General features: G+C 38.6%; 1 protein-coding gene across 1 annotated transcript in view; it reads left to right on the top strand.

Moving 5' to 3' along the window:
- SCAPER (S-phase cyclin A associated protein in the ER) overlaps positions 1–13,413 on the top strand; it is a 390,328-nt gene that overhangs the window by 59,211 nt on the left and 317,704 nt on the right. The window contains 1 exon segment of the mRNA XM_049778585.1: positions 9,354–9,616. Within this exon segment, the coding sequence (XP_049634542.1) occupies positions 9,354–9,616 (263 nt within the window).

The raw sequence follows: 13,413 nt of genomic DNA, 5'->3' as shown, positions 1-13,413 counted from the left end.
CAATCCCCAGCATCACAGGGGTCCTTACATACTAGTTACTCCTATGTCCCTGAGGTCCCTGGTTTCTATATGTCCAAGCAGCACTACTGCATTGCTGAGCCTGGAACCATCTGGCCTGCATAGGACTGAAGGAGCACACTGCTTGGGAGGCCCCCTTTAGAAAAGCAGAGATCCTAAACAAAATATTAGTGAATTAAACACAGTGATAATTAAAAATGATAACTAAGCACCAACTATCCCAGTGCTTTTTCATCAATGTCTGTAATGGCTTGGATTTAGTGCTACTTAAGAGATGCATAAAATTTTAAGAATTGTTCAAGTTTTGGAGAGTTAAAGCTTGTGCTAGGAAATACAACTTTGAGTGGTATGCACATATTTCTAAGGGTTATTCTGAGAATTTAGGAGCTCTCTGACACTTTATAATAAAAATGACTTGGGTTTGCCAGAGGGTGGAAGGAGACCTTGAGACATTGGTTGGGAGCTGCTGTTCTGGTGGAGGGTGTGGTGCTGGAACATTGTATTCCCTGGTATTAACAGTCCTGTAAATACAGTGTGCAAATGTAAATTGAGGTGAGGTAAATAGAAGTGATTTGCTACTCAACAAATATTCTTCATTATAGGCATATATTTTCAATATAGTTTTTATTTCTCTGAGGGCTCATTAAAATGTAATTTGTTCATAACTAATACTTTAGTATTTAAGAGACCTTTCTTTTTTAATATAATTTTTATTTTGATCGTAGTGATTTACATATTGTTGACAATAATATTATGGGTACATATTTACATAAAATCAGGGGGATTCCCATCACCGATTTGTCCTACCTCCCATATCCTCCTCCCTCACCCCCGGGGCTGCAAGAATATGTGGTCCCCTCTGTACCTAGCTTACTAAGAAGTCTTGGTCTTGGTGCCTCCCTTATTTCCCCCTCTAACTGGGAGGAAGGACTACATAGTTCAAGTTATGTTGTTTTATTTGAAGAAGAGAAAAGTAGTAAACTGTGGTAAAAGTCTAATATGCTGAAAATGGGTGGAATCCTTCTAGAGGCTCTCATCGTCGGTTTGAGAGATGAAGGAGAAAAATAAGGTGAAACACCCCAACAGTACAAAAATAATTGTCAAATATCCAGTGAGCACTCCAGTGATAACGATAGGCACCACAAAAAAAGCCATGGTCTTGAGTTAAAAAACATGGCGGAGCACCTAAAGAAAGAAAAGAAAAGAGAATAAAAAAAAAAAAACCACAATATAAATATAAATGGGGACAACAACTTCAATAACCACACCAAAACAGAGAAATTGACAAAAAGTAGATAGGTAAATAAAAATAATAATAATAATAAATGAAGAAAAAAGATAATATATAAAAAATAAAAAATGTTTTGTGCTTTTTGTTTTTGCCTTTTTTTTCCCTCCTGCACTGGCACAGTAAATATTGGGGTCATTCGAAAAGGAATTCACTTGGCCTAAGCGCTGTGGGGTTTCTCCACCCTTGGGGTATATTGTCACAGGATTAACTATAGACTTCGTTCAGGTTCATTTACTCCACCAGTGGTGCTTTCTTGGTGTTTGGAAAACTTCTGCTCCGTCCTGGGTGATGAGATAAGACCTCTGTATTTAGAGATCTCAGTATCTGCACAGGTTCAGGAGTGGGACTAATGATGAAGTTTTTCTTTGTGGTTCTAGAAGTTCTGTTCCCTTAGTGTCATTTTAATTCATCTTCTGTGGTTGGTGGTCTTGGTCTTTGCACTGATCCTGTGATGGAACCTAGGATAGCGTCTTTCATTGTGTTTCCAGAAGCCCCATTCCGTTGCAATTGTCTCTGCCGGACCTTTGGAACTGGGGATCATGGTTGTTGTGCGGGTCATATTTCAAACCCTAGACTAGGGCTTTTTTTATTGGTCTCAAGATATATTCAGTCCAGTCATGGTTCTAGCAGGCAGTCATCTGTAAATCGCGGTCTTGGCTTTTGGACTGACCAAAGGGTGACAAGTCTTCTGATTTTGTCTTATCGTTAGCTGGTGAGGTAGGATAACCTGTTCTTAGGTCAAGTTGTTCCCATTTTCTTTGTTGTCAGGATACCATATTAGAGCTGGCACTTGTTGGTGGTCCAGCGGTATTAAGGATGTCCCGGATGGGGTTTGTTTCCTGTAGCTGTTGTGAAGAACTGTGTCGATTATATGTCTGGGATCCAGGGTTAAAGGCTGGACGGATGGTGAAGAGACCTTTCTTAAAGCTTCTGTTTTGATATACTACTCTTTGGACATGTTTCAATTACTACAAAATTTTTATTATATGATAGTGTTTGTGTTGGCTCTATCTTATTAGTTAATGGACTAGTTCCAAGTTTTAGATGATATTTCTTTCTCTAAGCAAGCTTTCAGAAAGGGCTGTTTTCCTTTCTGTTTAAAAAGTGAAGCTATTGTTCATAGTACTCCTAAGAGGGAGCCCATTAACTAGGGACTAGAACCTTTTGTTATACTTCTTTAACTTTATAGTTTAGAGGTTTTATTTCTTTGGGGGTTTATAAGATTGATTTAATGCCTTAAAATGATATATTCAGGGTATGATATAGAAATGTATAACATGATTATGCTTCTGAGGAGAGCCTCCAAAGTGAGTGTAGGGTTTCATCCATCACTCAGCAATTTGGGACAAAGTGGCCAGATTTTTTTTAATATAATTTTTATTTTAATCATAGTGGCCTACATATCATTGACAATAATATTTTAGGTACATAATAACATAAAATCAGGGGAATTCCCATCACCGAATTGTCCTCCCTCCACCTCTGTTCCCGTCCTACCTCCCATATCCTCCTCCCTCACCCCCGGGGCTGCCAGGATAAGTGGGGAGTCCCCTCTGTGCCTAGCTAACTACTTAGTGGTCCTACACCTGTTTGGTCTTGGTACCTCCCTTATTTCCCACTCTAGTTGGAAGGTGGGACTAGATAGTTCAAGTTATGTGGTTTTGTTTGAAGAAGAGAAAAGTAATAAACTGGGGAAAAAATAAAATACGCCGAAAATGGGTAGAGTCCTTCTGGAAGCTCTCATCCTATTTTTGAGAGACAAAGGGGATAAAGGAGGTAGAACATCACAACAGTACAAAAAGAAGTGCCAAATAAAACATCCAGTGAACACTCCAACAATAAAGATAAGCACCACATAAAGGCCATGGTCTTGAGATAAAAAACATGGCAGAGCACATAAAGGAAGAAAAGAAAAGAAAAAAATAAAAATAAATAAATAAATAAAAATAAAAAAAGAAAAGAAAAAAATAAATAAATATGAACGGAGACAACAACTTCAATAACCAAAGCAAAAAAAATAAATCGGCAAAAACTAGATAAATAATGCTCAGACTCTGTGGGTTTGAGATCACTAGGGCCACACCCAGCCGTGCATGGGGTTACAGTACTGTACTAGGAAATGAAGTGGTCAAGTGTTCAATTCAACAAGCCAAGTGCATTAGCCCCTGTCCTATCTCTCCAGTCTCAGTACAATACATTTTTTGGTCGTTTTTTTTTTTTGTTTGTTTGTTTGTTTTTGGGCCACACCCGGTGACGCTCAGGGGTTACTCCTGGCTATGCACTCAGAAATTGATCCTGGCTTGGGGATCCATATGGGATACCAGGGATTGAACTGTGGTCCGTCCTAAATTAGCTTGTGCTCGGCAAATGCCCTACTGCTTGCACTACTGCTTCAGCCCCAGTACAATACAATTTTTATTTTTTTGTTTTTGTGTTTGGGCCATATCCACTGATGCTCAGGGGTTACTCCTGGCTATGCATTCAAAAATTGCTCCTGGCTTGGGGGGACCATATGGGACGCTGGGCGATTGAACCACTGTTTGTCCAAGGCTAGTGCTTACAAGGCAGATGCCTTACCTCTGGTGCAACCACTCCGGCCCCACAGTATATTTTTTAAAACTAAACATGGATGAAAATTGAATGCAGACTGGATAGTTTATTATTGAAGGTGTAATTATTAATTTTGATGGTTACCATAATGACATTTTGTTACATTTTTTAAAAGAAATTTCTATCTGAGGCTGGAAAGATAGCACAGACCCAGGACTGATGATGGTTCGAATCCCAGCATCTCCTATGGTCCCCCAAGCCTGCCAGGAGTGATTTCTGAGCACAGAGCCAGAAGTAACCCCTGAGCACCACCGGGTGTGACCCAAAAACTAAAAAAAAAAAAAATTTTTTTTTCTATCTAAGATATATATTGAATATTAATAAGAGATTTAGTATGTAGGGTTTGTTTAAAATATTTAAGAAAAACAATAAAGGGGAGAATAGATGAAATAAAATGGGCATAATGTGGATTGTTAATAAAGCTGGATAAGTAGAAAGTAATGTTTATAAAACTGTTTTCATATTACTTATTTGAATATCTTCATAATATAAAAGAACTACAAAATAAATATGTAGGAAAAATTTTATCACATTCTGATTTTTATTTTAAAATATAGTAATACAGGCATTGTATTTAAAAACTAGAATACTTGGGACCAGACTGATAGCACAGTGGTAGGGCATTTGCTTTGGACGAACCTGGGTTCGTCCCTGGCATCCCATATGGTCCCCCAAGTCAGGAGCGATTTCTGAGTGCATAGCCAGGACTGCTCAGCATGGCCCCAAAACAAAACAAACAAACAAAAGAATACTGCTTGGGAAATGACACAAAGGGCTAATTTGCTCTGAGCATCACCACTGTGACTTCCTGAGTACTGGCAGGCCAGGTGTGGCTCCAAAGCAAACCAAACCAAACAGCCCCAAACAAAATAGGATAATGAATAAACACGCCAATTTACATGACTGAGAATTTTGTCACTTTTTCTTTATCTTTTGTCAGAGACAGGGTTTGGATCACAGCTGGCAGTGTCAGGGATCACTCCTGGTAAGGACCACAGGTGGTGCTAAGAATTGAATTAGTGTTGGCCAGTGTGCAAGGCAAGTGTCTTAACCACTGAGCTATCTCTCTGGTTTAAAGTTTTTACTTTTTTTTGGGGGGGGTTTAGATCAAATCAGGCAGCGCTCAGGGGTTTTTCCTGGCACTGTGTTCAGAAATTGCTCCTGGCAGGCTCAGAAGACCATATGGGATGCCAGGAATCTAACCCAGGTAGGTCTCAGGTTAGCTGCGTGCAAGGCAAACACCCTACTGCTGTGCTTTTTTTTTTTTTTTTATTGTTCTGGCCCCTTATTTTTCCTCTTTAAATGCCCTCCCCCAAATTTCCTCCCCAGTTCTTTTTCTTTATTAAACTGTGTGGGATTATGTGTTTTATGGTACTAGAAAAACTGGCTTTTATAATAATTTAGATTTTTTATTTTTTTGCAAACAGGCTCCAGAAATCAGCTTATTGTTTTACCATCAAGTTTTACACAACTTTGAGGCCAGAATACAGTGGATAGGGTGTTACCTTGCAGACAGCCAAGCCGGGTTCGATCCCTGGCATCCTATATGGTCCCCCGAGCCTGCCAGAGTGATTTCTGAGAGCAGAGCCAGGAGTACTCTGAGCGCTGCCAGGTGTGGCTCTGAAACAAAAGTTTTAAACAGCTTTATTCAGCTTTATTTGTATTGTGTATGTAGTTCACACAATACAGTTCACCCATTTACATGTATAATTAATTTTTTTAGTATCATATATTCACTGATATCTAAGATATAACTAGTTCATTTTAGAGCATTTCATCCTCTGAAAAAATTTCTTGGCAATGATTTTTAAAATTTTAATATCAAAATAAAAGAAATAGGGGCTAGAGAGAAAGAACAGGTGTGCTTGCCTTGCAAGTGGCTGACCCTACTTTGATCTCTGGTACCACATATGGTCCCCTGAAGAACAGAGTCAGAAATAAGTTCCTAGCATCACCTGGTTTAGCATCCCTTCCTCTGCACAAAACAAAAGGCAATGAAAATAAAAATAAAAGACTGTTAAGCAAAGAATAGTTTTGGTTTGGGAAGAGGGAGGAAGGTAACTTATGAAGAGGAAGAAAATATTTTCAACTTATTTCTTTGATAATGAGTTAATAGCCAAAATATATAAAGAACTTACAAAAACTCAGTGGCAAAAAACAACCTGTTTAAAAATTTGTTAGAAGAATGGAATAGACTTTTGTTTTCTTTTTTGTTCGTTTTTTTTTTTTTTTTTTTTTTTTGGGTCACACATGGCAGTGCTTAGGGCTTAGTCCTGGCTCTGGCTTCAGGGATCACTCCGGAAGACTTGGGGTGCCATATGTGTGCTAGGATCAAATGTGGGTCTGTGTACAAGTGTCCTACCTACTTTACTATTCAGTTCTCTTGGAATAGACATTTTTCAAAGAGCATGCCATAATGCTCAACAGGTCCATAAAAGGTGCTTAATATCACTAATCATCAGAAAAATGAATTACAATGGGCTGTGGCCTCATCTTTTAGAATTTTGTTGAATAGAGGAGGTAAATATTGGTGAAAATGTGGAGAAATGGAGTACTTTTGCATTATTAGTAATAATGTAAATTGGTTCACCCACTATGGACAAACTATTTCATTAAAAATAAAAACTTCAGGGCCCAGAGAGAGAGCACAGTGGCGTTTGCCTTGCAAGCAGCCGATCCAGGACCAAAGGTGGTTGGTTTGAATTCCTGTGTCCCATATGGTCCCCCGTGTCTGCCAGGAGCTATTTCTGAGCAGACAGCCAGGAGTAACCCCTGAGCACTGCCGGGTGTGACCCAAAAACAAAACAAAACAAAATAAAACAAAACAAAATTCAGGGGCCGGCGTGGTGGCGCTAGAGATAAGGTGTCTGTTTTGCCAGCGCTAGCCTAGGATGGACCGCGGTTCAATCCCCCGGTGTCCCATATGGTTCCCCAAGCCAGAGGCGACTTCTGAGTGCATAGCCAGGAGTAACCACTGAGCGTCACCGGGTGTGGCCCAAAAACAAAAACAACCAATAAAAATAAAAACTTCTGTGTATATATATGTGTATGTATATGTATATAATGTGTGTATGTTTATGTTTATGTGTGTGAGGAACACAGGATCACTATCTTGAGGAGATAGTTATTGCAGCATTATTTACAACAACCAAGAGATGGGAGCAATCTAAATGTCCAGCAGTAGATTGTGCATAAATATTTGTGTATAATACACACATGGTATATATGTACATATTTGTGTATACTCACAAATATGGAATGTTACTCTACCATAAAAAGGACATTCTGGAGCCAGAGCAATAGCACAGCGGTAGGGCATTTGCCTTGCTTGTGGTTGATCTGGGACAGACCCATGTTCGATCTCTGGCATTCCATTTGGTCCCCTGAGCCTGCCAGGAGCAATTTCTGAGCACAGAGCCAGGAGTAACCCCTGAGCATCGCTGGGTGTGGCCCAAAAACCAAAAAAAAAAAAAAAAAAAAAAAAGGACACTTTGCCATTTGCATCAAAACGAATGGATCTTGAGACGTTATACTAATACTTATTTTAAACTTATACTTATTTATAATTGTAATTATTTTAAGTCAGAGAAAGATAATTATTATAATCTCAGGTTCTATGAATTTTCCTTACAGTATTGATTTTGCTATAACTTTTATGGCTTGATATGTTATATGTTAATTTTCACTAATTTTTGTGTATTTAAGTTGCTTTATTTTGAGACTTTCTCTTTGATTCATTGGTTATATGGAAGTACGTTTATACCATGCATAATTTTAGTTATTTAATATTTAGAAAAGTATAATATATAGCCTGGCTTAATGTGTTAATAACATGGTAGATATTTGAAAATATTTTTACTGTTGTAGAATGCATTGTGCTTTAGTTTGTTGATTGTATTATCATTCAAGTTTTCTATATGCTTGTGATATTTTTATTTTTGTGTCTGTCTATCTATCTATCTATCAATCTATCTATCTATCTATCATCTATCTATATCTATCTATTTATCTATCATCTATCATCTATCTATCCATCTATCCATCATCTATCTATCTACCTACCTACCTTTTTTTTTTTTTTTTTTGGTTTTTGGGCCACACCCGGCGGTGCTCAGGGGTTACTCCTGGCTGTCTGCTCAGAAATAGCTCCTGGCAGGCACGGGGGACCCTATGGGACACCGGGATTCGAACCAACCACCTTTGGTCCTGGATCGGCTGCTTGCAAGGCAAACGCCGCTGTGCTATCTCTCCAGGCCTATCTATCTATCTATCTATCTATCTATCTATCTATCTATCTATCTATCTATCTATCTATCTATCTATCTATCTATCTATCTATCATCTATCTATCTATCTATCTATCTATCTATCTATCTATCTATCTATCTATCTATCTATCTATATCTATCATCTCTCTATCTATCTATCATCCATCCATCCATCCATCCATCCATCCATCCATCCATCCATCCATCCATCCATCCATCCATCCATCCATCCATCCATCTATCTATCTATCTATCTATCTATCTATCTATCTATCTATCTATCTATCTATCTATCTATCTATATCTATCAATCTATCATCTATCTATCTATCTATCTATCTATCTATCTATCTATCTATCTATCTATCATCTATCTATCATCTATCTATCTATCTATCTATCTATCTATCTATCTATCTATCTATCTATCTATCTATCTATCTATCTATCTATCTATCTATCTATCTATCTATTATCTATCTCTATCATCTGTCTGTCTGTCTGTCTGTCTGTCTATCTATTTATCTATCTATCTATCTATCTATCTATCTATCTATCTATCTATCTATCTATCTATCTATCATCTATCTATTTATCTATCATCTATCCTGGCTGTCTGCTCAGAAATAGCTCCTGGCAGGCACGGGGGACCATATGGGACACCGGGATTCGAACCAACCACCTTTGGTCCTGGATCGGCTGCTTGCAAGGCAAATGCCGCTGTGCTATCTCTCTGGGCCCTATTTTTGTATTTTTTATTTTGGGCCACATCTGGCTATGTTCACTCCTGGCTCTATTTTCAGGGACCACTTTTACTGAAACTCTGGGGATCATATGGGATACTGGGGATTGAACTTGGGCCAGCCTCATGTCAGGCAAGCACCCTACCTGCTGTACTATTGTTCCGTCCCTTTTATGTCAGTCTTAATCTGTATGTAAATTCTCTTTTGAAAAATACTCATATGTATTCCAATGTGTAGTTGTAGGAATTAGAGATTATGCATACCCTGATTTCCACACTGCTCACAAAATAACCCAATAATTATTTTTATATTTTAAAGGTTCAGTGGGAATTTGATGAAGAAGCGTTTTTATTTTGTAGCAGTCTGTGCCAGTTTTTGTCATTGTAAGAGCTCTCAGTTTATTTTCTTTCTTCATTTGCCTAGATCGCAAAGATGCTGAAGGGTGGGAGACTGTTCAGAGAGGAAGGCCTGTGCGCTCACGATCAACAGTGGTGATGCCTAAAGTTTTACTAGCAACTGACGTGTCAAGGTCAAAGGATGACAGTGATAAAGAAAATGTACACCTTTCACCTGGTGAGATCACACAGAAAGGAGAATTGATTGGAGATGGGCCTTCTAGTATGCTAGACTCTCTCCCCAAAGATTTGTCACACTCATGTGATCATCCTCTTACTGAAAGAACTCAGGTAGGACATTTGGAAAATTCTTTTCTTTCTTCTTAAAAGGAATCTGATTTTGGTAGATTGTCTTTTATGTTCTACTTCATATCTAAGTTTTTATTGTGAAGAATTTTAAGTGTGCAGAAATGTTACAAGAATAAAGAACTTTGCTATATATGTATCTTTAGACTCCCAAATCCACATTTTGCCACATTTCCCCCTAATATATTCACATGCTCTGCACACATATCTTGCCAAATGTCTGAGCACCATATATTATATAATTGTACAGCTATTATAACCATTCAACCAGGTATCATAGCATGTATCTTCCAAAAAAATTCTTTAATCGTAATATAATGATAAAATTCCGAGTCGACAGTCAAGTAATTATCTAGCTTATAGCCCCCCTTTTTTTTTTGTTTTTTTGTTTTTGGGCCATACCTGGTGATGCTCTGGGGTTACTCTTGGCCAGGGGTGGCAAACACGCCGCTCTCAAGCTGCTCCCGGCCAAAATGAATGCTGCTCTTTGCCTCTTATCATTATTTTGTATACTGTGGCTCTTTGCCAAGTTTGGATTTTGTTTTGCTGCTTCTGCGGAGGGACCTCTGAGGAGAGATCTCTGAGCGCATAGTCCCACCCCCAGGCTGCGTCCTCCCTTCTCCCATCCCTTGGAAACAATTGCACGGGCCAGCGAACTGGGGGACTCGTTTGTCACATGTTGGGTCACATCTTACTGTTAGTTCTTAGTGTGGAGGATGCAGCACACCCTCCCTATCACTGCAGGATTCTTACTCTCACTCAAAATGGCAAAATCAATATGTGCTTAATAGATTATTGTTAAAATTAGATGCTTTTGTATGAGTGTTTGTTTTGGCAGGTCACTGTGTGGTGTGGCTCTCTGACTCTCACAGTTTAAAATTTTGGCTCTTTGTGTCGAACTTGTTCATTACCCCCGCTCTTGGCTATGCGCTCAGAAATTGCTCCTGGCTTGGGGACCATATGGTACGCTGGAGATGGAACCCAGGTCCGTCCTGGGTCAGCTGCGGTCAGCTATGTGTAAGGCAAACGCCCTACCACTGTGCCATTACTCCAGCCCCTTATAGCTCTTTCTTTTTATTAATTATTAATATCATTAAACACCTTGATTACAAATATGATTGTAGTTAGGTTTCAGTCATCTAAAGAACACCCCCCTTCACCTGTGCAACATTCCCACCACCAATGTCCCAAATCTCCCTCCTCCCCACCCCACCCCTACCTATACTCTAGACAGGCTTTCTACTTCCCTCATTCATTCACGTTGTTATGATAGTTCTCAGTTTAGTTATTTCTCTAACTGCACTCACCACTCTTTGTGGTGAGCTTCATGTCATGAGCGGGACCTTCCAGCCCTCCTCCCTTTGTCTATGAGGATTATTGCAAGAATGTCTTTCATTTTTCTTAAAACCCATATATGAGTGAGACTATTCTGTGTCTTTCTCTCTTCCTCTGACTAATTTCACTCAGCATAATAGATTCCATGTACATCAGGGGTCTCAAACTCAATTTACCTGGGGGCCGCAGGAGGCAAAGTCGGGGTGATCCTTGAGTGCAAATTCAGTAGTAAGCCTTGAACATTGGGGGATGTGATGCAAACAACTAAAACAAAACAAAACAAAACAAAAAAAGATTCTTCTAGGGCAGGGCCACAAAATGGTGTACGGAGGGCCATTTGCAGCCCGCGGGCCGCGAGTTTGAGACCCGTGATGTACATCCATGTATAGGAAAGTTTCATGACTTCATCTCTCCTGACGGCTGCATAATATTCCATTGTGTATATGTACCACAGTTTCCATTCATCAGTTAACCATTCATCTGTTGAAGGGCATCTTGGTTGTTTCCAGAGTCTGGCTATTGTAAATAGCACTGCAATGAATATAGGTGTGAGGAAGGGATTTTTGTATTGGATTTTTGTGTTCCTAAGCCCTTTCTTTCTTTTTTTTTTTTTTTTTTTTTTTGGTTTTTGGGCCACACCCAGTGGTGCTCAGGGGTTACTCCTGGCTGTCTGCTCAGAAATAGCTCCTGGCAGGCACGGGGGACCATATGGGACATCAGGATTCAAACCAACTACCTTTGGTCCTGGATCAGCTGCTTGCAAGGCAAATGCCGCTGTTCTATCTCTCCGGGCCCAAGCCCTTTCTTAAAACAATTTCCTATTGTAACTATATTTCTCATAGGATTTTTTTCCTTTGACCCAGAATCATGAATCCTGTTTGTTCTTAAAATCTCTTTCATGAGGAAGGAGTTTCTCAGTTTAATCTTAATTTTTCATGATATTGATATTTTTGAAGAATTGAAGTTGATGGAATGTCATATAGTACAGTTCATTTTTTTATAATTTTTATTGAGACCAATGTGAATTACAAGTCTTTCACAGTTATGTTTAAAGTACAATTCATTTTTTTTGCTAATTTTTAAATTATATTTATGAATTTTGGTGGGATGTAAAGAACTGCATATAGAAACAGCTGATATTAACTTGCCCATTTGTTAATTTTAATTATTATATTGAACTGTTATCTTCTTGCATTATTATTATTATAAATTCTTTTTTTTTTTGTTTTTTTTTGGGGGGGGCACACCTGTTTGACGCTCAGGGGTTACTCCTGGCTATGCGCTCAGAAATTTCCCCTGGCTTGGGGGGACCATATGGGATGCTGGGGTTCGAACCGCGGTCCATCCTACGCTAGCACTTGCAAGGCAGACACCTTACCTCTAGCCCCACCTTCCTGGCCCTAATTATTAGAAATTCTTATGGAGGTTCTAGAGAGACAGTACAGTGTCTTACATGTGGTCTACCTGGATTTAGTCCTCAGCACCCTACAGGGTCCTCTGAACCCACAAGGAATGATCCCTAAACTAAGAACAAGGACCAGAGCACTCTTTTGTCTGGCCCCCAAACAAAGAAACAAAAAATAAGTAAAATGAAAATTATGCTGGTTTATGTAACAAGTAGTCATATGATTTGAGAATTTCAGGAATAATCCATAATAACACTTGAATAAACTATTGCTGAAATATCTCAGTATGCAAGTTTATTTCTGATTGTGGACAGCCCATTAATATGTTTTCTCCTCTGTCATTCCATAAGTGGAATTAGCATATATCTATCTTTTTTTTAATCAACATTGCATTGCAATTTAGCTTTGATATTGTTGCATAAATTATATTGACTTTTTAATAAACAGGGTTGAGTATTGTAAATACCAGTAATGCTAATGTAAATATTGTCAAGAAGATTATAAACCATGGTGACTTATGTATAGATAATGTTGATAGCAATATAAACAATGTGATACAATTTAAATAATGTTCTTGCTAAAATCAACACTTAGAGACACTTTAAATTCTGACCAATAGTAGAATTTTTAAAGTAGTTTATAGGATTTGGCCAAGTTTAATATTTATATAAATAATTGGACTGGGGTTTTATGGACACTGCAGTGTTTATGTGATGTTTATTGAAATAATTATGTGAGTTTAAATTCACAACTTCAGGTTTAAATTTTTGCATTTGGAGCTCATTATTTTTAATATAATTGGAAAACAGCACCTTTATTTTTTGTTGTTGTTATTTTTGGGCTATACCCGGAAGTGCTCAGAAATCACTCCTGGCAGGCTTGGGGGACCACATGGGATGCTGAAGATCAAACCCAGGTCCATCCCAGGTCAGCTGCATGCAAGGGAAACACCCTACCACTGTACTATCGTTCCAGCCTCGATGCTGTTACTATTCTTAAAAAAAAGTTAAGTTTTCGTTTTTGGGCCATATCCAATGGTGC

The sequence above is a fragment of the Suncus etruscus genome, chromosome 1 (assembly GCF_024139225.1).
Source record: "Suncus etruscus isolate mSunEtr1 chromosome 1, mSunEtr1.pri.cur, whole genome shotgun sequence".
Taxonomy (NCBI): Eukaryota; Metazoa; Chordata; class Mammalia; order Eulipotyphla; family Soricidae; genus Suncus; species Suncus etruscus.
This window is presented reverse-complemented; position numbering and strand designations above follow the sequence as displayed.